The sequence below is a fragment of the Aspergillus ruber genome (assembly GCF_000600275.1).
Source record: "Aspergillus ruber CBS 135680 unplaced genomic scaffold scaffold00012, whole genome shotgun sequence".
Lineage (NCBI taxonomy): Eukaryota > Fungi > Ascomycota > Eurotiomycetes > Eurotiales > Aspergillaceae > Aspergillus > Aspergillus ruber.
This window is the reverse complement of record NW_024467308.1, coordinates 27,312-52,547: the sequence shown is the minus strand read 5'-3', so window position 1 is coordinate 52,547 and position 25,236 is coordinate 27,312. Positions and strand designations below refer to the sequence as shown.

Genomic DNA, 25,236 nt, shown 5'->3' with positions numbered 1-25,236 from the left:
TGGATCGACGTCGCCGACCGCCTCCACCCGCACCGCCCAGCTCTCCGTATGCAGACAACAAGACGACTACCTCCGTCACCACCGCCAACACCGTTCTCATCTGCTGCTTTATGCCCGCCTTCCTGCGCGTGGCCCTGTGAATTACTTCTGATTGTTCAATTTATCCCTCTCCTAGATCGCCATCATGTCCAAGACCAAGTACCTCCTCGTCTCGCTCCCCACGTCCATTACAACCTCCAACCATCGCGACGATGCTCTCGACGCCATATCCACAACGGTATCGCCCGATAACGGCTCAGTATCTCCCTTCCCGATTCCCGAATTCAAAATCGGCACTCTAGATACTCTGGTGCAGCAGGCCGATGAGCTGTCGAAGCTCGAGTCGGCCTGCCAGGGTGTCGTGAGCAAAGTGGGGGATGCGTTGAAGAATATCTTGGACGATGAGGCGCAGATTGATAAGATGAAGGCTGTTAATGACAGTATGTGGGCATTTTGTTTTCGGTTTTGGGAGAGGATGTGGCTAACATTGCGAGTTAGAGCCGGTTGATCAGTATTTGCGGACGTTCTCGTGGAATAAAGTGAAATATCGCGCTGATAAGCCTCTTGGGGAATTGATTGATTTGCTACAGAAGGTAGTTATACGGGACCTAATGCGTTGCTAGTGTAATATGTACGGAAGATATTAACGCATTCCAGGAAGCTGCCAGTATCGATAACGATATCCGCTCGAAATACTCCCAATACAACCAGGTCAAGAACAACCTGGCCACACTTCAACGAAAACAGACGTACGTCTCTTTGTCATTTCACTTCCGGTACCTGACCACTAACGTCTTCGGCCCAACAGAGGTAACCTTTCCACCAAGTCCCTCGCATCCGTAGTCGACCCTCGCAGCGTCATTCAGGATTCCGAATTTATCGAAACACATCTCATCGCGGTTCCCGCAACGCAAGTCAAAGACTTTCTGAGATCATACGAGACTGTGTCATCCATGGTCGTTCCCCGCTCCGCAAACCTGGTGGCATCCGATGACGAGTTTACGCTGTATGCGGTCACTACGTTCAAGAAACACAGCACCGAATTCATCCACAAGTGCAGAGAGAACAAGTGGATCCCACGAGACTTCAAGTACGTGGAGGGCGGAAGGGAGCAAGAGCAGAAGGAAGTTGAGCGTGTTGGCGGCGATGAGCGGAAACTCTGGAATGAGACCCTCCGTCTGGGACGGACAGCATGGAGCGAGGCTGTGATGGTCTGGATCCATGTACTTGTTCTCCGGGTGTTTGTCGAGACTGTACTCCGTTATGGTCTTCCTCTTGATTACGTTTCCACGATCATTCGGGTACGTACGCCAATGCAATTGCAATTAATTCATGTTGCTAACGATGAAACAGGCACCAACCCCGAAGCAAGCAGATAAGGCAAAACGGAACATGGATGACAAGTACTCGTACCTGGCCGGCAATGCCTTTGGGCGAGACAAAAAAGGGCGGGTCAAGAGGGACGACCCGAGCGAGGCAGCCGGCGAAGCCGGCGGGGCAGAGTACACGGCATATGTGTATTACGACTTTGAGTTCAATTAAAGCGTTTGCGTTGGTAAATGGTTGGCGAGCGATGTCTGGTCATCTGTTGTTCTGGTTCATTTTTTCTTCACTACCCTGCTCGGTACCTTTGATACCTTCTTCCTGATGTTTGATATGGTAGCATACATATATACATTCTGCTTAGTTTTTGAATTGGCGATGTTCGTGCTGTGTTGAAGTAGACTCGGCGTTATCATGAAACCTAACTAGCGCAGTCCACTGCGATTGATCACCAGCAGAGACACGGCGTTCGCAAGGCATTTATACTGAATTATCCTTGGGATTCTCATTCCATATAGAACACCTTCATAAATTCCACATATACTTCGTGTTGTTCCTCGCTCAAAACCCCCTCTGGCGGTGACGCGTGACGCCAAGCCGTTTTTGTCCGCGTCACCAGCGATAAGTGCTATCAAGGACTTTTTACATCTACCAGTACAAACTAGCAATTCCAAATATATTTACGTTGCAGTTTTTATCGTCGCTTCTTTATAGAACAAGAATGCATACACTTTGTTAAACGCGTTCATGGCCTCGCGTGAATCCCCCGTTGTTCTCGAATCCGTCAATTCACTCGCCGGTGCGCATGCGCTTCCACCGCTGAAGAAGCGCAAGACATGGCATCCTCCTGCTAAGGATCTGGGGGCTTCGTCGATCGTCATTCGGGTATGTCATACAAAGACTCGCTTGTTTCGTCTAAACCCACCATTGACAATACTCCCTTCCACAGGCCCCCGCGACATCACTATCCGACGACCGCTACGTCCTCGACCCAATCACCCTCCTCCCCCGTTCCAGGGTCCCATTCTCCTGGCTCGACCCTTCATCATCTACAATATGGCCTGTTCCATCGGGTAGTCTGTTTGTGGCGGACATCCCCATCCTCGAGAATGATTTGCGCGAACGAGTCGAGCCTAGCGTTCTCGCAGTGCGATCAACGGCTGATGGAGGTCTATACGTTGTTGAGAGAGTGAAGAGGGGGATATATGCGGTTTCGCGATTAGGGCCTTGGGTTCAGGAGGTGGATATCTTTGTTGCGGTCAAGGGATGGAGTGCTGCTGCTGTCGTTGATGACCAGACGGTGCGATGCGAGTCACCTGTCCGGGATGGGGCCGTTGAGTGGTGGGAAGTGGCGCGGATCGAAGAGCCTATCGTGGATGCGAATGTGCTTCCTGAGAAGGGGGCAAACATTGATATTTGCGTCGCATTTTTCGACCAGGAGGAGGGGGATAGTGTGTTGCCTGTGGAATCCGTGGAGAGCCAAACTGCTTCGATGGTCGCTCTCAATCTCGAGAGGAGCTCGAGCACCGGTGCTCGTATGCCGAGTATCGCTAAAAATGATACCCAGGAGCAACTGGGCGCGATGGTATCCGCCGATGTTGATGACCTGCAAACACCACAAGAGCTACTAGATGGCTTACGGGACCAGTATCTGCAGGCTCTCTACATCTCCAAGACATCCCTGGCATACTTTGCCAAAGGTCCACAGGCACGTTGTCGCAATACGTTCCAATCTACAGAATCCGACTCTTCCAAGACGCCCGTTGACTTGGTCAACTTCTACCGAGAAGCTATACTCCCCGCGAAGAAGATGGATTTGAAATATAAAGAGACGATACCAGCTACAGTCCGCGACATCATGCTCAGTGTTTCTGACGACGAGACCCAGACTAAAAAGCGCAAAAGTCAAAAGAAGAAAAAGCTGGGGAAAAATGGGCTTTATCCTGACGAAGAGGATTTCATTCGGAAGTGGTGGAAGGATAGGAGCTTGTCGGAGAATAGTGTCGCGATTGAGACCTCGCGAGAAGCAGAGATGAAAAAGCACGTGGCTGATTTACGACTGCGCGAAACTCAATTGCAGATACTTCTTATACTGGAGACCATGGCTCTGGAGTCGGCTCTGCCTGACGATAAGAAGCAAGACAGTGCAAACGGCGACAATCCACCTGACGAAACTGCAAAGAGGTCCAAGAGCAAGAAATTGCAAGATCTGAACGTGGTGCTTGAACTACATCTTGATCGGCTGTGCATCTGGCATGCCGTCAGCTTCGACGACTTGGCAATCCCCGAGTCAATTAAGGATACGGAAAACAGCCACCTCTCTGGAAAAAAGGCTGAGAGTGACGCTGTGCGAGATTTTTGTACAGAAGTTATTGTCCCATTCTATGCGTCGCGCCTCCCGGACAAATGCAAGCTGGTCACGCGAAAATTCGGCGTCTCCAGCTCTACAACTCCTGCGAAACCCCAAGCAAAGAAAACACTACGGCGAGAATCCGAGTCCGCTGCAAAACGGCAGCTGCAGCATCTGAAACCCCGTCGCTCATTGCAGCGTGTATTAACCGACGAGAAATCAGCCGCCTCTCAAGGACGGCACCCACTCCAGCGGTCCAAGACAGCACCATCCAAACCAGACAGCAGACGGGAATCCATGGAACCGTTACTACCAATGGCAAGCGCCAACGTCCGGGGCGGTATACAAAAGGCCAAACGAGTGGAAAACCGCGAAGTGGACCTCAACGCACAAGCCAAACAGCACGAGACGAAGCTGAAAAAGGTTCAATTGCTGGCAGACCAGAAGAAAGAACTGGACGCGGCGATTCATGCCTTACGACGACCCAATCGAGAACTAGTCGCCAAAGATATTGCTGAAGATGCGGATAAGAGGACAACGCCTGGCGGCGGTGGCAGCTCGCGCAAACAGAAGAATCCCGTCCGAAATCCGTTAGGCCAAGGCGTGCAGGTCATGGCTACGCCTAAGGGGAGTCGGAAGAGGGATGCTATTTTCAACTTACCACCTCCCCCGCTCCCTATTAACATGGTGCGGTCGTTCCCTGGACATTCGATTGAGCGCTCACCCCCACCCGACGAGAGTGACGCGCAAATGGTCCCCGGCTCCACGGTCCGTCCGAGTTCGTTCTCGGGGACGTCTGGCAGAGACATGGGCGTTATTCAGGGAACTCCTACTCGCCGTCCGAATAAACCATTCGAATCCCCTTGTTTGTCCAAATCCAAGAGCGCGACTTATACATCTAACACCCTCTTCCGGGTCCCTAATCGTCCTTCTTCAACTCAGCCAACAGAAATGGCACCCTCGACACCCATCTCATCACGCCATATCCCTATCGCTCAGCCACAATTCAATTATTCCGTTACAGAAACGCCGCCTAGGAAACAGCAACAGCCCGCTGCACCCGTTCCAGACTCTCCTGCAGTTGCGTCTGAGCCTGCGGCAACTGCTGTTCTAAGTACACCGGTAAAGAAGAGTACTGCCCAGGAAACACCCGTTAAGAAGAATTTCCTTGCTCCTGGCGATTCGTCCGTGGTACCTGTTACACCAGAGAAATCGATATATGAGCATTTGGGGTGGAATGATGAGGATGATATTGGGTTTTAGTCTTTACACTTCATGGAGTTCTGCGATTATGGTATGCCACGGTTTTGGTTAACGGGATGGGTATTGTTACTATTATTAGCGGCTTGGGTTTTCATCTCTGTATGTATGCTACTATAAAACCCTATTTTCTGAAGAAACTGTCACTTGGTCCTTCGAGCCCTGTCATTCACAGTATGGGAGGGTCACGTTTCCCCCTTCACTTAGAAGACTATACAGTCTAACCTTCACCTATTCCCCTCGGCACAGAAACAAGTCTTCTTCCATCAGTTTTCCCACTATGTCCATCATTATCATCTCATCCTGGCTTCAGTATCAATACTTTCAAGTCCACAGTGTTAAAGCCGCTCTATTATACATTCTGTCAATATTATATGACCTAGTGGCTATAGACTCAACGCCTATCAAAGCATCGTCAATGACATGCCGCCAAACTCCACGAACGACTTGATTTACGATTCCTTCTGCGCTTTATCAGACCTTAAACAGAGCAATTACAGACCCAGCTTCCTTAAGATCGCATCAATCCTACAATGTTGCGTGTATTGGGAGTACTGGAAATTCCAAAGCTCTGGTTGAGTGTAAGAAGCGCTGTTGAGATAAGTTCTTTACAGATTGCAATGCAAGAGGTTGCGCAAATGGTTGCATGGTCATAAATTACTGGTAACAATGACCCCAAGTATGCATGTGCTTGATACTTCCTGATTATTACAGGCGAGCTATGATACCCCACGATGCAGACAAAATGCGACAGTGCGTGGATTAATTCGAGGGTCGCTCATGTGCTTGACCTGTCTTCTCGGATCAAGCGATGGTTTTTCTCGACATTCTACTGAGCGAATCAAGTGGACGGGTCTCTTGCTACCACATTTAGTTCTGCAGAGTTGGTCTCATCTTTTCAGTTAGAACCCTGCCATTCGACTAACCTCATCCGGTACGGGACAGCTAAATTCGTCATCACCAGTACTTCCCAAGGTGTATAGAGGGGTCCAGGAAGTCACGTCTCGTGGAGCAGCGTGAATGGCCTGCCCCAGTCTCCGCTACGGTCCTGGATGCCCCATCGCAATTAGTAACATCATGATCAACCCTTCAAGTCCAGAAGTTGCCATCATCCACCCAGATCCTCTGTAAAATGAGTCCTCTTGGTGTTCGCCACTTCACGTGAAGCCCGCGAGATGTGAAGCACCAGAGACAGCACCTTGACATTCAGTCTCTGGGGAAATCCGCCAATTCGGTTGTCTGGAAAGGTCTAGGGAAAGGATGAGACGTACACCCTGGAATCGATATATTGATTGATTCTACTCGTTGTCGGCATGATGGCGGCCACTCTTGCGATCCATATGCCAGAAGCCACTATCCTTGCGCCCTCTCCTCCGTCCATACACATGGACATAAGGGACGAAAGATAACTGCCGAAAATGGTGATAGTATCTTCGCTCCAGTTTATTCGGAATTTTCCATTTATATCAGCGAAGTTGAGGATGAGGCATTTTCAAAGCAATATACTCCATCGAGGCTATGAAAATATCCTACTTTTCAAGAACGCCCTTCTTAAAACTGCGTCTGATTCCAACACTATGAAAACCAATAGACATCACCACTGCAGCCATGTCTCTAAGGGTCTAGCAATCTGCAAAACGTCCAATGCTAGTCATTCTATTATGATTAAGACAGAGATAAAGGATAATGTCAACAATGTGGCGGAAAATGTTGCAGATACAGTCTGCAAAAACAACATTGAAGGTTTGATCTTTCTATTAGAATCCATTGAAGAGAGGATACTCTCTCGACTGTTGAAAAATCACGCTTTTCGCGCAATTAAGGGCAACAAGGGTCAACTACTTCACAAAAGCAAGCTTGCTTACCTTATTTTGGGCATAATGACCTGCAAGAACCTCATCGCAAGAAAGGAAATGCAAATTGGGATATACCTAAAGGCTGAATTTAAGGTAAACGAGCCAGGTGCTGAGAACGCGGTGGGAATAGAATGGAATTCAGGTAACACAATCACGGCTAAAGATGAGATCATTGTCGGATATAAGCCACTTGAACTCGACGGAGGACCTGGCGAGCCAAAGACAAGCAAATTTCGTCATGGTGCGAGTCATACAACTCTGAACAGCTGGGATGTTAGATACAATGCAGCTTATTTTCAGCCAGACATTAAGTGGATTCGGCATGCACATGAAGCAACTGCATGACCGCTTGCAGAGCTCAATAACAGCTATTGAATTTGCTACAAGAGCAAGATTTATTTATGGCGTCAGACCCGATCCGGCATACACCCTGCGGCCATCGCACCTACGACTTGGCCCCGACTTATGGAAAAAGACCAGTTCTCCCAGAATATTGGCAGAGCTAGAGATTTGCAAGATGCCCAGTCACTATCACGAAATGTTGTATCGTGGAGGGTATTAGTTCGAGTGAGACTGTTCGTCTCTGCCATCCTTCTCCATGATGCCGAAGGCCCTTTTTTTTTTTTTTTTTTTTTTTTTTTTTTTTCCCTTACCGTCTTATTTCGCCTGGGTCTCATTTCATCAGGTGTCTGATTGCTATTCCGGGAATGCTTCCCAGAGGCACAACATGTCGCTACCCCCTATGAAGTTAATAATGGCTCAGTCATCACACTTTCGACCTCCTAAAGATTTATGGCAATACCGCAAGCATCAGTGTCTCTTGCCTACATATTGGCCAAGTCAGTCTGGCGCTGTCATGGTACCTAATCGGTTATGAGAACCGTCGCAGAAGCCGACGTGGCACGTCGGAACCGTAAAGACGTTCGGGAAACATGCCAGTCAATTTCCCAGGGGGTCGCATGCAATGCAGACCTTGGGTCTAAGTCTATTTCAGGAACCAAGATTCGGATTTCCCGAAGACTAAAACTGATAGTGCAATGTGTCTACAGGATATTATACAATTGTTTGCATCTATGCAATAGACGCAAGTGGTGTGCCTCAAGAATTCAAGTTCGTATTCACCCAAGGATCTATTTTAGGGGCCAGTATCTGAAACTCTCAGAGAAGATACCCCATTTTTGAGGCCGAGGGGTCGTCTGAGAGAATATGATTTGTTGGCCATTTAAAAGCGTTAATACCGCGAATCGAAAGAAGTTGGCTGAGACTTCCTAAAGAATACCCACGCCATTTGAAAGTGATTTTCCTCATAAGTCGACCAAATATAATTCTGGACCTTGAGGTTACGAAATGATTGCAGATTACTACAATTCGGCACTTCAACATAACCACCACTACCAACCCGCTGACGTATACTACCCGCAACAGGATTAGGGCTAGAAGCCATCGGTATCAATCACGGTAAATGTCCGGCAATGGTCATGGCCTTTTTTTGCCGGCGTCTCCAGCGCCAAGATACTAGCAGTATCGTTGGTGGACTCAAGATGGTCAGAGCTGACAAATTAGACTCGGTGCAATAATATCCGACGTCTGGGGCATCCGCATTCTCCACTCCGATTCTGGGGTCGGGGAATCCCCCGGTCAGCCAAAAGCACAACCTGTGGCGAAGCCTCCCCGGTTAACAAGAATCCCAGATTACTAACTTTTTTTTCCGGGGGAATTAATCGCATGTCTCTCAGAAATTGACTTTTGTAACTTTGTCCAAACGTTTGTATTGTTATTGTACATTTTTTTTTTTTTTTTTTTTCTTCTTCACCTTGACGGCGTGACTAGTCTTCGGAGATGACTACGTCGATGGAGATGCAGGGCCGTCGACAAGACAATGTTCAGCGACCTCCGGATCCTGTTAAGAGCCATGAAGTCTTTGTAGAGAGCACGGATACTGGAATTCCCACCACATATGCAGATGTAGTATCCTCGCGCATCTCCAAAGCACATCGGGACTATCTCATGGAACGCCATGGGACATTGGAACTCGATCCGATTCCTAGTATGGACGCCGCTGATCCGTACAATTGGCCTGGGTGGAAGGTGTGAGCCCCGTGAAAGGGATGTTTCTGTGCAGACAGCTAGCTGACCGGAGTCTACTTCAATTATAGAAATTCGCAAACCTGATATTGGTGGCATTCCATGCTTTAATGGGGACATTTGCTGCGGCGGGTATCATCCCTGCATATAAAATGTATGGACTTCTCCACTGAATCGTACGATGTATGTATATGCGCTAATCAGTGACCGCGAACAGCATCTCCGAAGAATATGGGGTTACCGTGCAAAAAGCCAGTTACCTGACCTCCCTCCAGATCGCCATTCTCGGAGGTGCGCCATTGTTCTGGAAGCCTTTGTCGAATCGATATGGTCGTCGCCCCATTTTCCTCATATCTTTGATATGCAGTCTTGTTTGTAACGTGGGTTGTGCGGAAAGTACCGATTATGCCTCCACGGCTGCTTGCAGGGCTCTCCAGGCGTTTTTTATCTCTCCTGCATCCGGTAAGACCAGGACTACGAGGGCGCGTTGCAGCAGAGATAGCTGACACATTCATATAGCGATCGGAAGCGCAGTTGTGATGGAAACGTATTTCAAGAACGAGCGTGCGAAATATATGGGTGTCTGGACGTTGCTGGTAACCTTGGGTATCCCAAGCGGTCCGTTCATTTTCGGGTTTGTCACACAACGGGCAGGCTATGTGTGGATCTACTGGATTTTAGCAATGGTCAGCGCTTCCTCGTTAATTGATGATCATTAGCTAACAAGATTCTGATTAGATCAACGGTGGCCAATTCATTTTGTACCTCTTCTTCGGACCCGAAACTCGATACATCGGCAGCTTCGACGAACCCAACGAACCAAGCTGGAAGCGCGAGTACCTGTACATCCGACGGATCGACCCGACTCCGTTCACATGGTTCGAGTTCGTGAAACCCCTCGCTATGGTCACATACCCCTGCGTAATTATTCCGGCCGCTGCATACGCCATGATCTTCTGTCTCAGCAATGTGCTAGCAACTGTTGAGGTGCCCCAGCTCCTGCAGGAGAAATTCGAGCTCGATTCGGAACAATTAGGCCTTCAATTCCTGGGCCCAATTATCGGTTCCTTCATTGGTGAGCAGATAGGCGGCACTATGTCGGACTTGTGGATGAATATGCGCCAGAAGAAGATCCAGCGCAAGCCTGAACCTGAGTTCCGGCTTTGGCTCAGTTACCTTGGATATACTCTGTCCATTGTTGGTATTATCATTTTCCTCGTGTTCACAGAAAAAGCCAAACAGGGCCATTGGAATGTCGTACCTATTATTGGCATTGCCCTTGGCGCTGCTGGCAACCAGATTATTACCACTGTCCTGATCACGTACGCCGTGGATTGTTATTCCAATGAAGCCGCTAGTATAGGTGTCTTTATCACGTTCGTTCGTCAGATCTGGGGGTTTCTTGGTCCGTTTTGGTAAGTCGTTGGTGAAGTCGTCGATGAAAAAAAGGTTTCTGCTCGTAGCTTGCTAATAAACGCTGGTCTAGGTTCCCGCCAATGTTCGAGACTGTCGGTGTGGCTGCGAGCTCTGGCGTTGGTGTTGCTTTGATGGTTGGAGTTAGCGTGATTCCTACCCTCTTCTTGCAGTACTTGGGACGGTCATGGCGCCCGCCTATTGAGGAGTGAGATGGCTTGGCTTGTCAGAGAATTTAGACAACAGGAAAACAGAGGATATATAGAAGGACCATAGAACAGATAGACCAGGATGTTTGGCAGGACGCTGATGGATTTGGATATAGACATGTCAGTATCAAGCAAACATTATTCATAGTAGGTGACTGTTCTTTATACCCATCTCAATCTGCGTTAGTGGTATTGGCCGATCTTGTAATCGGCCGAGAATTATGCTGGCGTCAGGGATATAAAATCATGGCTAATCGAGGAGGAAAGGACAAACTCCGAGGCGCAAAAAAAAAAAGAAAAACGCTCAATAATGGTTTTTAGTGGGTTGTTATTGATATATGTGTAAAACCCATTGTACACTATTCCAATGATACCTAGCTTATTATAGGTGATTTATGAACGGCACTGATACTGTTTCTTTATTCAATAAAAGAAAGGGATGCTGGATTCTGTGTGATCAAGTTAACAAAAAATCTCACCAGTGCACTGATTCAACTAAGCATAGCTCTAAAAAACAGAGATCTGATTTGTCTGTGTATGTTTTATATGTTATGTGTGGGAAAGTTCTGACATCCGGTATGTCAGATACTCTCTCATGGTGCTGGCAGAGGGGTGATGAGCAAAGTATTGGATTTTGCAAATTCCTGTTGATGTTACAACTGTAAGTGAACTCTCAATCAAATCTCTCAGACAAGGGAAGAGAGAGGTATCATGACGGTGATATCACGAAAGGACTTTATCGAGCTGCTGGATGGAAGCGCTGTAGCCGATGTATGTATATTTGGAATTCTTGTACAGGATGTGCTCCTTGCGCCCTTTCACTTCAATATAGATTAATTGGTATGCAAATACCACATTGTTGGATTCGAATAACTTATGTTCCCCCATTTTCCTTTTTGCAAGAAGCGTAGCTTGAGGTAGCTCTGTCGAGGTTCCTGTCTTTGGACCTAAGCTCGTTCTCTCTTGCTCGAACAAGAACCCGAGCGACCATCACTCCAATGGTGATTTAGACTGGGCTTTACTGGCCTGGAAACCTTTCGGGCCGCATAACAGCTTATAGTCAGGAATTTCTCACAATGCTGTGGGATTAGGCAACATCGACAGCCAAGATGTCAACATCAGCTACGCTGCAAGAAACAGGTATGTCATCAATGTCAGTCCATCCTTCCAAAATGTGACTCAAAAAAATGATCTTGCCGCCATAATCAAACTTGTTTATCCCGGGAAGATGACTGAAGATATGGATGGCCAGACGTACGCTGAACTGCTTCTTCGAGAATAATTGTGGCAAACAGACAAGGAAATTTATTAGCATAGAAACGAGAAACAAGTTTTGCTAGAATCTTATTCGGTCAATTCCTCATTCTTAACCTGCATGCGTACTGCTCTTATGCGACGAACAAAAAGAATAAGGAAATAAAGTATGCTCTTTTTTGCTCCAACAATCAAGTGTAATCACATATAATGGGGAAAAAAAAACCCAACAAGCAAAAGCAAATTTAGCGGTACGATGATTCTAGAGGGTCTGGATGATCTGCTCAATTTCCCTTGTCCATCTATTGGTACTTTCCACCTCTGTAGATTGTATGGCAAGTTCATTCTCTTTAGTGTGTATACCATCATTCCCAGGCGACGAGAAGACTTCGGGTTCGGTAAATGTTTCTCTTCTCGCTTTCAACCCTTTGGTCTCCAACTTCGGCAATTGGTAGGCAAAGAAAGCATCTTTTTCACGCTTGATCCGAAAACTGATGCTTTCATTTTCGACGTTCAGTGCCAGGCCCTTAGCAAGTATCAAACCAGTAATTATATACACCGATTCCGGGTGGCGGAAGCTGGGGAAGCCAGTGGCTTTCATTTTCAACGTTTGCTCGGGTTTTTGGATAATCCCACTGCTGCTATGACCCGAACTATTAATGCGAGGGTCTTTCTTCAGCGTATTGGAATTGATAGTGAAAAGGACCTTCTTGAGGTTCAGAGGGTCGGCAATGAGGCTGCCAGTTTTCTTATCGCGACGGTCAGTAACTGATGTGGTCAAGTACATGGCTTGCTTGAGTCGCCTGTCTGGGTAAAGATAAAGAGAATAAGAGGTTAAAAATAGAAATCTCTAGCTCAGATAACAAGGTGCTCTGAGAATGAGAGTAAGGATGCCGGAAGCAAGAAAGTCGTTTCACACGTTCTTCAAGGGAAGAAGAGTTAGGAAGAGTATGATGAGTATTTGAGGCACATTCAACAGGCATCATAGGTGATTACGTTTTGATATGTGTGTACCTAAATCGTCGGACTTCCGTATAGGTCGGCTTATTATGTCAATCTTCAGTATTTTTTATATAAATAGCTAAATAAATGTCATGTATTCCGTTCTCCGTCGACTATATCAATACAGACAAGCTTCAATTGAATACCACAACATCCCGTTCATCGTTACTATAGGATATCAGCTCAAATGTTCAGGAACTTATCTCCAACGATAAACCTACCGTCATTTTATTGTTTCTTGCGTGTCCGGGAGTAATCTTTAATGTAGCGAGGAATAGTGCCGTCCCACAATTCATTTTTCACCAGATATTCGTACTCCTTGCAGAGCGTTTCAGCAAACAACGGCATAATTTGACCAATGTGTCCCATAACCACCGGTAACAGATTGTCCTTGAAGCAGGAACCAAAATGTTTCAGGGTGGCCGGATCCTGACACAAGTGTTTCCTTTTCGGTTTGCTTGCGCACTCGGTTTTGGTGATATCCACAACATCGTTGGCCAATGCTAAGAGGCTGCCCTGATGTTGTGTAATACCAATATCCTTGGTGGCCTTCTTGACGAGTGGCTCAAATAGATGATGTTTTGCGAACCTATCGAAGTCTTCGATGGTGGGCTAGCAGCCCTTCTTGCAAATTTCATTGTCGAATTGCTTGAATATTCCATCGGGTCCGTTTCTAAGGTCGTCCTTAATTCTTTGGCAGGTAGGGCCAGTGAAGGCATAGCTGAAGGTGGCAAAGAAGGAGAGGAGAGATAAGGTGAGGAAGGGGGGGTTAAACGCATTTTGGCGAATTGATATCGATACGATCAATGTGAAGGGTTGATGTTCTTCACTTGGGACAATAGCATTGTTCCTTCTTAGATATTTTGGATTCTCCTAAGGGGATGGCAAATATCACGGTGATCCTCAATGTTGGTAGCTACGATGCTGATCATGCAATTGTTGATGAGTCGCGCTGCACTAGGGATTGCACATTATTATCCATCTCGAGATCGAATAAATCAAATGTGAAATCGATTGGATGGGTAATTTTTCCATTCATTCCCGTACCGGAATGATTGAGGTCTATCATGAACTTTTGTGCGGCTGATGCCAGTCATTCTCTAAACCATATTCTTCTTCAGCTCAGCTGCACGACCGAATAAAGGTCTTTGGGCACATGGATCGAGTCATAGCCAGTTCTTTTATGAACCAAAGCGGCTAATCAGAGAAAACTCTATCTTCCACAGTCTGTAAACGAAGACCACTTCCGGGCCTGCCTTTCAGATGCCGATTTCCTTCATACCGAACAGTCGGCATTACTTCCAGAGTCTGTCCCACTTGGGTCGCTGGTTGCAGGGTGGTCCGTAGCAGTCACGTTTCGCAAGGCCAGCGTCGAGCATAGATTCAGAATATCGCCAATATTATTATCGTCCAGCTCTCTTCCGCAACTCAGGCTTGTAAAAATCAGGATTCAGCGGGATTAGCGTCACGTCCGGACAGCTAGCGGTTTGCATCAGTCCGGCGAGGATGACCAACACTTTCTTTCACGATGCAGTAAGAACGACTGCCACGAGATATTTGCGTTGCTTGTGGACCATTCTGCCTTGAGCTCCCGGTAGCTTTTGTTAGGTTAAGAACTGAGCAAAAAAGCTTCGAAAGAAAGATAACCGTCAATATTTTTTATATCACTGGATAGACGTTAAGTATTCCTGTGATATGTCCGCGGTTCCTGTGGGTACTACTATCTGGTTAGCCATTCAACATCATTTATACTGGTTCTGGAAGCTCGTCTGTATTGAAGAAGCGACTCGTTAAGACATCTTTCAGGTAACCGATTTCTTCCGACGCATCCAGATGCTCCAAATCGATCACGATGTCGTCGAATGTAAGTCCCTGCGTATCAGGTCCTGATCAGGAGTCCAAACTCGTTGCCTGGGGTTTCCTTGGTGCAGTTGAAGTTTATAGCGCATCGTCGATGACAATTCTGTGGTAAAAGGCCAAAGCCTACAACCAGTAATCCATTGTATAGTTTGTTGGTCCGGTGATTGCTCTATTTAATGCTGTGTCGACATTTCTCAGCATAACCGGGCCCCCATAGCTTATAGCTTAAACCTGGCACAAGCATCTAGTAGATTGGATGCATCCATATCAAGCACAAAAGGCACTTCCTCAGTATCCCGATTCAGAAGCAGGGTCGGGTCAGGCTCGACTGAAAGAACAGGAACAGTTGTGTCTTGGACATGACGGAGGTCTTTCAATAATGTTGTAGGGGACTGGTTTGCTTGTGCGCGGTTGAATCATCTTATTTGGCCGATTCTTTTCTCCAGGTCAGCTTTTTGTCTCTTGTTCTGCCATTCGCCGCTCTTGTGCGGATAACTGTGCATCTCAGCAGCGATTTGACGCAGTTGCTCAAGCTCGTTAGATTCCATATCCAAGAGTGAAAACAGATAGGTGTCGGAGACTAAGCGAAGGGAAAATGCTTGCGTACTCGTACAGTAACGCACCGTATGATTACGCAAGATACTCTACCGGTAGTGATCCTGGTCATATGATTGAAGGATGCTGTAAGATCTGTATGTATGTGTTGGCTGTTGGCAGGATCATGTGAGCTAGTGATAATGTACCCCGTACTTGCACCTGCGTGTGCAAATACGACTGCAAGAGAGGCAACTGGTAGGGTGGTTATTAGATTTTTATTAGAATTTTGCTTGCTAAATATTGATCAAAGCAAATGCTATCAAACAGACTATAGGTACATGAGGCGACACAGTCCTGTTATTCAATCCTAATTCCATTCCATTCCGATGATCCAATTCAATTCAATCCAAGAAAAAAAAAAAAACACCGACCCATTCAACACCAAAGCTGAGAATGCGTATTCTTGGTGAGAGAAGAAAAAAAATTGATGAGATTCGTAATGGTCGTAAAATTCGTAATAAGTAGCAGTAGTAACGACGAAAGTCGAAGGCGGATTAGGAGATATACTGATAAAATCGTTTTCGTTTTTGTACCGATTTGCGCCTTTTGTCCCGTTTCCCAATATGCAATTTGATGCTCAAAAAAAAGACTGGTCGGAAGTAGCCAGTGTCGTGATGGACGTGAGAGGGGAAGTGAGAACAGCCGATCAATTGGCAATCCGGATTGGAATGCACTGTCCTGGATTTGACCAAAAGTGCTGTCGCGTCTTCTGGATGCAGCTGATGCCCTTCTCCAAGAGGCCGTCCTTTGCGTTCTCGGCCTCGGACGGCGATGAGGGAGAAGACGAGGTCGATGATTGCGACGGAGAAGAGGATTGTGACGGTGTGGTGGGGGTAGCCGAAGGCTTCACGGAGATCTGAAACCGAACATGCAATGGCTTCTTGTCCGAACCCTCCTCGTCTTCATCGTCCTTGCGGCTCTTGACCCTGTTCTTGTCCTCGTGGTCGGCTCCTAGCAACGGAAGTTCCTTGGTTTCCTTCTCTTCCTGCTGCTGCAGCAGCTCTTCCTCCTCATCCTCATCATCGTCCTCCATTTCGAATGAGTTGATGCGAGTAGTCATATCCTTCTGCGCCCATTCCATGGACGAGCAGTGGAGGCGAAAGTGGCCGAGACAACGACGGATGTCAGGATTCGGGGCAGTAGCCTCACGAGCGAGTTTTTGACGAGAGAGAGAGGTGAGTTTGTAAGGGAGAGAGGTCTTATCAGCCAGCGGAGGCCATCGCTTATTCATCGAAGGGTTGCTGGCGGAGAATTTTGGGTTCATGTCCAACGAGGTGATGGCCATGGCTGTATATTTTTTTTTTTTTTTTCCGGGAGAAAATTATTGTGAATGTGGGTTATTGTGATCGGACATGCACAGCGGCCACTTTTGTACACTGAATTGAGTGCAAGATGATGAAAAGGCTTATGTGGTTGATGTCATAAACCGGTGGCGATGGAAAACCGGATTACTGCAGCGGGGAGAAAGAAAGTAAACAGGTGTTGTTGAGTAGGGTTGAACGAGAGATGATATATCTAGATATTTAAATCAAGGATTTGAAGACAGAAACTGGGAGAGGAGGGAAAAGAGCAAGAAAGTGGGAGGCAGAGAATAGGCGGGTTAAAAAGAAAAAGTGGCCTAGGGGGGGTTACGCCAGCGGTGCCTGGAAGCGTCCAGGTGACCTTCTGATCGAACAGAATCTGCAAGCGGCGAGTCTAGACCGTGGATCCTGGTATTACCGTACGCACGCAGCGTAATTTCTTCCATACTACTAGTACACTTGTATTCCCAGACATCCTGTCTAATTTATTCTCATGGCTTTCTTTTACAGAGCACATTACACGTTTCTTCGATTTCCTCCACTCTGTACTCTGTCAGGTTGAAAACTCTTCTGTGACACTGTGACTCAGCTTTCTGCCGCGCCCCACCGACAAAACCGGACGGGCAGGTGACCTTGGGTGGATCCCGGCTGGTCGGCACTACTAGGTTATAGAATATTCGATGCGTTGTAGATTGGATCTTGTACTCGTAGAGATCCTACCTTGCCCTGGCATCGTAGCATATACCTCTATACCTATACGCTGTGCTCTGTACAGAGTAGCAATCCAAACCCAATCTCATAAGACCGAGCCATGAAAATTGTAATATCATGTAAAAAGAAGCGAAACGCCCTTTCCTCAATAGGCATACCGAAACCCCCATCCCATCTTATTGGTCCCAGTCTCCCCGCAGACCCTTACCTTACTTTTTAAGGTTAAGTCTGGGACGCTGGCTTTGATTGGCCTTTTAACTTAGAACACGTTAGTCATGGTGGCCCCACGCTGCATGGTCACAGGAACACCCTGAATGGCAATCTGGGGTTGTCACCTGACTGTTTCCAATAGTTAACAACTGCTACTGCCGACTAGTGACGACGGACGCTTGGACTATCCCCAGGATTGACATTCGAGAAACCAATCTATGCCGTGACGGGTAAATGTGCGGTTTCTTGGGGGTTCCCTTCATTAATCCGCCATGTTATCAGGAGACTTACGGGTCTTCTCTCCGTAGGCGCTTGCTCACTAATGATGATTCACCCTCTGTCTTCGCACACAGTACCTCGGGTATCCCTCCCGGCCACGTCGTCAACTGATATTAACTTTTCCGGTGCATTGTTCCGGATTCTCCGGACTCTGGGGATACTTCGGAACAATACAATACAATTGGTTCGCCTCATCTTCTGTGTCTTGTTCTGCTGTGCTTCTTGCTCCGTAATCCGGAGTTCTCCCATTCCTTTCTTATGTCCGGTTCCGCACTTTAATATGCGGGATGCGCGTCGGATCCCACGGAACGGGGTCTAGACTGTTTGCATGACAGGTGCATTTTCAAGGCGGGATTGGGACCATAGGATTGCTACTTTTGTGTCGTGGTCTGAAAGTCGTTGTTGTCGAGGAAGTAAGAATACTTCTTAATGGGTTGCTGCATAACTTGGTTGCACGGGCATGCATGTCCCTAGCAACCATGTAAGAGCTACGTCTTGCTAGTTAATATAACCCCAGTTCCGTCTATGTTTATTCTATGCCTTCTCTAGCCCCCCTCGATAATCGAATCGCGCGTTATCAACGCTACAACCCTAGAATGATCCCCAAAGTCACGTGCCCCGCATCACCAGCCACATTCACCCAAACGCCAATCATGACCACCCAATCAACCAACCAAACGGTTGCTCCCCAACACAACCGCACCATCGCACCGTCACGATGGCCTTCGCAGGCCCCGTCTCAAACGGCAAATTCTCCTTCGCTGTCGACAGTTTCTATGTCGAAACCTCCAACCACAACCTGCACCGCCGCGCGACCGTCCCCGAGCTGCAGTCCCTCTTCGACACCAGTACCGCAAGCAAGACACCAGACCCCGTGGGACACTGGTATGAAGCGCAGTTATTGCATTATGGACTCGCACCGTCGAAAAACAAGGCTGTTGCGAAGATGCGGTTGTTGGATGCGGTGAGGGGCGGGGGTTTGGCGGTGCCGAGGGATATTGTGAAGATTGAAGGGGATTTAAAGAGGGAGTGGAAGAGGAGGGATAAGGAGGCTAGGAGTGGTGGTTCTAGTGGTACTGGTGCTGCTGGGGGTGCTGGGGGTGCTGGGGCTAGTGCAAAGGCTGGCGGGAATAAGAGGAAGAGGGACGGGGAGGAGAGTGCACCGACTTCCAAGGCGACGGCGGCGAAAAAGACCAAGGCTGCGGATTTGACGCCTGCGAAAAAGACAGAGACTGGAGCTGGTGTGAAGAAGCCTGCTGCTAAGTCGTCAGCGAAGAAGAGCGAGCCTGAACCTCTTCCGATGGTAGATCCAGCTCGGCCCCGGACAAAGCTGACGGCGAAATGCTCTAGAGGCAGGGGAGGCGCGACAGTTGGTTCCAGGGGAGGCTCGACGGCCGGGTCTAGGAGCAGTCAGATTCCAGCAGCCTCGATTGACCCAGGACCAGCCCAGCCACCTCGAACAAAGCAAACAGCGAAATGCTCCAGGGGCAGGGGAGGCGCGACAGCTAGCTCCAGAGAAGGCATTTCTCAGACTCCTGCGGCTTCAATTGACAACCCAGAGCCCGCGCGGGGACCTCGAACCAAACAGACAGCACGTCGCTCTAACCCTTTCTTCGGTGACAGGCGTCCCACGGATCCACTCTACAAGCAGGAATACTCGACGCCTGTTAATCACTCATCTTTTGAATATGTAGGTCTCCTGTGTAACTTTTTAAGCTGTGCGTGCCTCTAACATCTACGACAGGATTATGGACCCAATCCCATGGACATTGATCCCCCTAGCGACTACTCGGAAAATAACGGCCCCGACGATGGCCCCGGCGATGACTCAAGTACTCCTCTGCCCCCGCTAGGTCTGGTCAACGGCGAATATCAAATATGGTCATCGGACTTAGATCAATGGCGCGATTACCCAGAAGAAGAATTCAATCTCATTCTCGGACTAGCGGGCAATACCTTGTGGGGATCATATGACTTCGGAATGTTTCACGGTATCATGCACCTCGAAGAACGACCCTGGTCATCCTCATTCAAGAAGATCCCGTTCAAATGGCGCGGCCGTGAAAGTAGCGAGAGAGAAATGTCCTTTGGACCGAACTGCACCGGCTGGATTCAATTTTACGGCGAGGGCAGAATCTGCGGCCAAATAAACTGTTACGGCAATGTGAGGTTCTCGGGCCAGAGGATCAGTGGCGAGGAAACACAGCCGCCGCGGAGTGTTCAGAGTATGCGTGAGGAGTGGAATGGGTACAACCAGGAGACATATGATAACGAGAATCGAGAGCGATGGCGGTAAACGTTTCTTGGCTTCTCTTGTTCGCGGCATGACCCCGTTGCGATGGCCGGTAATCCGGCAGCAAAATCAGAACACTGCACATAAAATGCAGTCCAAGCGGCAGTGGGCCAGTGCTGTGCAGGTTTTGGATCCTCGAAGGTACGTATAGCGCGACCATCCGAGGAGGGCTCTGGTATCCTCTAGTTTATTGGCCAAGTTACATCGTGGATTGGAAATCATCCAGGCCTAGCCGTCACAATTAATATCACCAGATCGCCATCCACTACTCCATTATCCAATAAAATAATCTTGATTCGCTAAAGTTAGCGTCCGGCTGCTTGCATTCTCGCCACTGGTCTGAACGATTCGCTTGCATTCATTGCCTTGTGTCCGCAGCACCGCAAGTTGAATGTGTCCATGTTCAAGTGACTTGACGTATGTGGTCACCTGCACTTGCCACAGTCAATATATATCCCTACCACGGAACATCCGGACTGTTTCAAGTGCGCAGTGGCAAGACTCAGTATCTCCTTCTTCTACGAGTACTCGTACACACTCGGGAATGCCATAGGGCAGATCCATCGCTCGACGATTGTCCCTAATGATTAAGCATAGGTTTTCACATCAATGTAACGCTACCCGCGCACTCTCCATATAACTACTGAATCAAAACATACCCCGAAAAGATTATCAAGGAAATACCTTCGAGTCATGCACCAGATTCCCCTCCCACCAATGAGGATGATGGGGTGTTGTCGATTGACTTCATACAAAAATGTTTTGAGATAGTCAGAAATATGCGGCCGGGGGCCTGAACTCAGTTTTGATGCAACAGGACCGGATGATCGATAATGGATATGCTGGTTTTGCCGTTTTTGGTATATTGTGTTGTGTTTACGCTGTACAGCACATAAGGCTTAGTCTTGTTTGATTTCCTGGTTCTCCTTTGAGCTATTGCTATCGGGGTAACACTGTAAAAAGAGAAGAGAACCGAGAAAAAAGGAATTTAGTCTATTCTTATACAGGACTAGTGAGAAACTATTATCGCATCTACCGCGATCGATCGATCGATTGGCCGGAGGTCGTTACATAGACTTTTTTAATTGTTTCTACTGAGTGTATTGGCAGGATGGTTGCCGCCGGGGCAGGCAGCGGAAGTACTTCTTCTAACCGGACGGCGATATCCGGGTATATTCACATAGACTCTCTGTGATTTCGGGATTTGTACGGGGGGGCTCTGTAAAGGATAAGAATAATATAGTGATATATCAACGAGTGCACGTCACAGGGTTTCAGGAATCCATGGTTCGTCTCGCTCATCTTCGCAATAAGAGAACCATATCATCTCTTCAAACGAGTTCATTCCGGGATCTTCACATGCGCCACGAGTATTATTACTCCTCTCAAAGCATTCTTCTGGATATCGGAGTAATCCCGGGTAGTTATCCACCATCTCCCCCACGATACATTATCCTTCTTTCTCTCCCTCGTCCTAACTTCTACATACGGCATACTATATGCCAGGATACTATGTTTAGCGAGACTATTGATCCTTATCTCCTGAACCCTGGACCTGCACCCGTCGTCTTCCGTCGGTTCAAACTTAGCCTCAGCCTCGATTGTGGCGGTGCGATCTCACAAAGGCACCAGCCACGCGTCTATCACTCACCGCTTGCCTGATCGGCAGTATCCGAGCTGATCGGTCGTCCACCTTTCATATCTTCGCATCCACATCCCCATCTCCATCCACTCCATATATTTCATCCATTTATCTGGCTTCCATCCTGTCCGGGTGTGTTCAGCCACTCATCTCTCATCCGTCGCATCGCAGCCTTCCATCCTGTCCATTCATCTGCTGCCATCCCCCCCCCGGTCATAGTGTCTGTCTATACAGAGTACACCTATAACACTACACTACTACTATCCGTGCTTCTTGCATAGCTGACTGCATATGTGACATTCGGCGGGTGTCGTGTCCTCTATCGCTCTCTCTCGTTTCTCATTCTCTTGCTATCTGACGACCGGCGAGGATCTTAACCTCACTTCCTTGGTTTTCCTTGTGTTGCTTACTCCATCCCTTCCCCTCCTTTACCCCTCCCCCTTCCGCCTGCAGCCTATACTACCTGTGTTAATTCCTTCAACACCCAATATTCCCTCCCCCCGGTCCAAGCATAAGCGTTTTGATTGACTCTATTCGCGTTCGCTAACGCGCGCCTTACCCTCCTTACCCTTTTCCCTTCCCCCTCGCTTCATCCACCGAGGCTTTGCGACGGCCCTCCTTGACTTGTGTTCGCGCCATCGTTTCCTTGGCCCGCCATGTATAGCACTTCCCACTCCGCTCCAATGAATGGAGTCGCCGGTGATCTTGTCGATGGATCGGGTACTATCAATCCCGCTGCTTTGAATAATGGTATGTTCTTTTTTCCTCTTCTCTATGTTAAATAATCAATGACATCGCTTTTCTTCCTTTTTCGTATTTTGTTGCATGTCATGTGCTGGCGCTGTCATCACTTTTTGCTGTCACATCTGTCGCGACCGCTTTTTGCTGCATCTTACGATGATTATATGTTTCGCTTTCTTCACCATGGCACCTTTTGAACTAATATTTTTTTTTTTTTTCACTTTTATTTTTTTAGTCCCTGTTAATCTTTACACGCCTGCAGATTCATCAAATATAGTCCCTCGTGGGATTAAGCGCAGTCGGAGCCCGGAATTCAATGCACTTACAGATGGAGACCATGATGATGGTATGTGCACCCTATACTCTTTATCGCCTATTTATCCTTTCTTTTCCCGAGTTGAATTGGGACTTGCGACTCGAAATCGCATCGGTTCAATCCACGTCTTTCTTGATAAGAAAAGGAAAAGTAGATATCGGAGTAGACTCGCGACATTGTTATTCCGTGGGCGCTGTTATTATTGTTGCCTTTTCCCGACGCGCTCATGTTAGCTGACACACACCCGGCATAGGAACCGATGAGCACGCTCGTCGGAAACGAGGGCGCCCTCCAAAGATTCAACAACGGCCATCTACCGCTGATCAAACTTCATCCTCTACACCAGCCGCCTCAGGTGCCCAACTTCAAACGCCGCGCATGCAGACGCAACCGCTTCCGCCGGCGGGCGCCGCCGTGTCACCACCGCAGGCTTCGCCTTCGGAGAAGACCACTCCATCTAAGGCCACTGTGATCAAAGCACTTCCGACCGTTCGCGACCACACCACGGACCAACTCGATGAGCAGGGAGACGAATACATCCCCAAGGAGTTTGACGATGCCGGTGAGAAAAAGGTGGATGCCATGGGTTATCCCCAGGGCGGTCGGGAATACAAATGCCGAACCTTCCGCGTCGCTCCTCGCGGTAAGAAACTTTTTATGCTTGCGACCGAATGTGCGCGTGTGTTGGGGTATCGCGACTCATATCTCCTGTTTAACAAAAATCGCTCGCTACACAAAATTATAGCGACGCAGGTGGAAAAGGATGATATGATCCACCAGGACATCCTACCTTACTCGTATCGATCCCGCCAAATCGCCATCGTTTCAGCCAGATCCATGTTCCGTCAATTTGGCAGCCGCGTCGTTGTCAACGGACGAAGGGTACGCGACGACTACTGGGAGAGCAAGGCCCGGAAACAAGGATTCACTGAGGAAGATTTAGCCGGAGAAAAGCGACCGGGTGCCGCTAGGCGTGACGCGGCTGCTGCGGCCGAGGCTGCGAATGCCAATCTATTACCAACCCTAACCCACGGCGACGTGATCTACAGCAACCCTCTCGATGGCATGCCGCTGCCCGGCGCGCCATCTGTCTCTCTTTCGCAGCTTCCGATCTTCAATATGACCACCACCGACGACCCTCGGCTGCGCGAGTACAACAGTATGCCTCGTGCACGCCAGGAGGTTACCGGCCAAGCATACCAGGACCGTACCCAGCCCAGCTCAGCGGCAGATATTCTGAACCAGGCGTCGCATACAGCAGATTTCAACAAGATCTTGACCTCGCAACGTGCATTTCGCCATAGGGTCACAGATGATTTCTATGCCAACCAGCGTGAGACAGCAGCGGAAGCAGCACAGTCGCAGCCCGGTCAACTCGAGGGGGCACAAGAGTCGACGTCAAATTCTCTGCAACCCACTCAGATTGCCAGGGGAGGAATGGTGAATTCGTCCGCGCCGCAGCCTGTAATGTCTCATCAAAGTGCCATGATGGGTGGCGGTCAGTCCGGTTTCCATCCGCCATCGCATCCACAAGCCGCCATCGCACCATCGCCTGCAGTACGAGCCATGCCACCAGGCATGCGACCAGACCTAATGCACCAGCGACCGGCTGCCCTGCCGACGCAAACGCCTCCATACGGATATCCGTCGCAGCCACAACAAATGTGGGGTCAACCGCCTCCCCAGCCACAGCCATCACCATTATCCAGCACACCAGTCGCTGGCATGCCCCAGTACGCGCACCTCCACGCCGCACCACAACACTCGCCATCTCCTCTGCCGCACAATGTTCAGCAACCGCACCCTTCGCAATCACCTCGCAACCAACCTCGTCCGTCCGTACCGTCGATGTCGCAACCATTTCCGATTCATCACCCTCAGGCAGCACAGCAGACACCTATGGCGGCATCCATGGGATTCCCCGGGGCTACGGCTGCCCCGTATCCCGCAATGGCTCGAACCATGTATCCTGCCACTCAAGGCGGGGGTCAACCCTTTATGGCTGGAACACCGCAGCCTGGACTTGCCATGGGCATGAGTGCGGGAGGTGGTATCCCCGGCTGGCCATCAGCTGCTGGTGGGACGCTACCATCCGGACCCCCTCAACCGGGTCAGTCCGGAAGTCCCATGGGATGGTCGGGTTACTAGGTTATATTGATAGCCGGCGTTGGTCCAGGTTGGCGTTTAGGAGGTATGGGACAGCAAGACTGGCGGGGAAAACAGCACGGTTCTGATATTGTCTGGTTTATCGCTTCTCTTTTTCTTCTTGCCACGAACACCCTTTCTTTCATTATCCTTGGCCAAAGGTACTAGCTAATGTTAATGGTGCATACTTCTGTTTTCCTTTCTTTCCTCTCTATACCCCTGTTATACCCAGTTGAATTTTTTGCCTGCTTCTTGTGATATCAGTCTTTTTTTTTGTTTTTGATATCCATGCCAATATATAACAACTTGGCCAAACACGACAGTGGATTTTTGCCAGTTTGTTATTTATC

General features: G+C 48.6%; 9 protein-coding genes across 9 annotated transcripts; 6 read left to right on the top strand and 3 right to left on the bottom strand.

The window, feature by feature from the left end:
- Window positions 1–45: 45 nt before the first annotated feature.
- On the top strand, window positions 46–1,885 carry EURHEDRAFT_386180 (H(+)-transporting V1 sector ATPase subunit C). Its single transcript, XM_040779672.1, has 5 exons — window positions 46–479; window positions 538–632; window positions 697–788; window positions 848–1,340; window positions 1,393–1,885. Exons 1-5 carry the CDS (start codon window positions 185–187, stop codon window positions 1,579–1,581), a joined length of 1,164 nt encoding a protein of 387 aa, XP_040638959.1. The 5' UTR covers window positions 46–184; the 3' UTR covers window positions 1,582–1,885.
- A 140-nt stretch (window positions 1,886–2,025) lies between these two features.
- EURHEDRAFT_499767 (uncharacterized protein) lies at window positions 2,026–5,351 on the top strand. Its single transcript, XM_040785728.1, has 2 exons — window positions 2,026–2,247; window positions 2,312–5,351. The coding sequence occupies exons 1-2, from the start codon at window positions 2,110–2,112 to the stop codon at window positions 4,973–4,975; spliced, it is 2,802 nt and encodes a 933-aa protein (XP_040638958.1). The 5' UTR covers window positions 2,026–2,109; the 3' UTR covers window positions 4,976–5,351.
- A 911-nt stretch (window positions 5,352–6,262) lies between these two features.
- EURHEDRAFT_536892 (uncharacterized protein) lies at window positions 6,263–7,173 on the top strand (the record flags this gene model as incomplete). Its single annotated transcript, XM_040787340.1, has 1 exon — window positions 6,263–7,173. Exon 1 carries the CDS (start codon window positions 6,391–6,393, stop codon window positions 7,171–7,173), a length of 783 nt encoding a protein of 260 aa, XP_040638957.1. The 5' UTR covers window positions 6,263–6,390.
- Window positions 7,174–8,685: 1,512 nt separating this feature from the next.
- Window positions 8,686–10,538, top strand: EURHEDRAFT_455464 (MFS general substrate transporter; the record flags this gene model as incomplete). Its single annotated transcript, XM_040784275.1, has 6 exons — window positions 8,686–8,916; window positions 8,985–9,067; window positions 9,131–9,375; window positions 9,433–9,599; window positions 9,652–10,328; window positions 10,400–10,538. 6 exons carry the CDS (start codon window positions 8,686–8,688, stop codon window positions 10,536–10,538), a joined length of 1,542 nt encoding a protein of 513 aa, XP_040638956.1.
- A 1,513-nt stretch (window positions 10,539–12,051) lies between these two features.
- On the bottom strand, window positions 12,052–12,576 carry EURHEDRAFT_402472 (uncharacterized protein; the record flags this gene model as incomplete). The annotated part of the gene is made up of 1 exon (XM_040780142.1): window positions 12,052–12,576. The coding sequence occupies one exon, from the start codon at window positions 12,574–12,576 to the stop codon at window positions 12,052–12,054; it is 525 nt and encodes a 174-aa protein (XP_040638955.1).
- Window positions 12,577–13,019: 443 nt separating this feature from the next.
- EURHEDRAFT_402471 (uncharacterized protein) lies at window positions 13,020–13,888 on the bottom strand (the record flags this gene model as incomplete). The annotated part of the gene is made up of 2 exons (XM_040780141.1): window positions 13,020–13,380; window positions 13,839–13,888. 2 exons carry the CDS (start codon window positions 13,886–13,888, stop codon window positions 13,020–13,022), a joined length of 411 nt encoding a protein of 136 aa, XP_040638954.1.
- Window positions 13,889–15,894: 2,006 nt separating this feature from the next.
- EURHEDRAFT_377357 (uncharacterized protein) lies at window positions 15,895–16,533 on the bottom strand (the record flags this gene model as incomplete). Its single annotated transcript, XM_040778957.1, has 1 exon — window positions 15,895–16,533. The coding sequence occupies one exon, from the start codon at window positions 16,531–16,533 to the stop codon at window positions 15,895–15,897; it is 639 nt and encodes a 212-aa protein (XP_040638953.1).
- Window positions 16,534–18,467: 1,934 nt separating this feature from the next.
- Window positions 18,468–20,045, top strand: EURHEDRAFT_455489 (uncharacterized protein; the record flags this gene model as incomplete). Its single annotated transcript, XM_040784278.1, has 3 exons — window positions 18,468–18,906; window positions 19,111–19,415; window positions 19,494–20,045. 3 exons carry the CDS (start codon window positions 18,468–18,470, stop codon window positions 20,043–20,045), a joined length of 1,296 nt encoding a protein of 431 aa, XP_040638952.1.
- Window positions 20,046–22,340: 2,295 nt separating this feature from the next.
- Window positions 22,341–24,889, top strand: EURHEDRAFT_455710 (putative nuclear localization protein; the record flags this gene model as incomplete). The annotated part of the gene is made up of 3 exons (XM_040784293.1): window positions 22,341–22,434; window positions 22,661–22,771; window positions 22,995–24,889. The coding sequence occupies 3 exons, from the start codon at window positions 22,341–22,343 to the stop codon at window positions 24,887–24,889; spliced, it is 2,100 nt and encodes a 699-aa protein (XP_040638951.1).
- Between the last annotated feature and the right edge of the window lie 347 nt (window positions 24,890–25,236).

What these genes read in the sequence shown, in the direction of transcription:
- EURHEDRAFT_499767 (XM_040785728.1), top strand. Translation starts at nt 2,110, where the DNA reads ATGGCCTCGCGTGAATCCCCCGTTGTTCTCGAATCCGTCAATTCACTC. An exon ending in CTTCGTCGATCGTCATTCGG is followed by an intron (nt 2,248 to 2,311) that starts GTATGTCATACA and finishes TCCCTTCCACAG; the next exon opens with GCCCCCGCGACATCACTATC.
- EURHEDRAFT_386180 (XM_040779672.1), top strand. Translation starts at nt 185, where the DNA reads ATGTCCAAGACCAAGTACCTCCTCGTCTCGCTCCCCACGTCCATTACA. An exon ending in GATGAAGGCTGTTAATGACA is followed by an intron (nt 480 to 537) that starts GTATGTGGGCAT and finishes ATTGCGAGTTAG; the next exon opens with AGCCGGTTGATCAGTATTTG. An exon ending in ACACTTCAACGAAAACAGAC is followed by an intron (nt 789 to 847) that starts GTACGTCTCTTT and finishes TCGGCCCAACAG; the next exon opens with AGGTAACCTTTCCACCAAGT.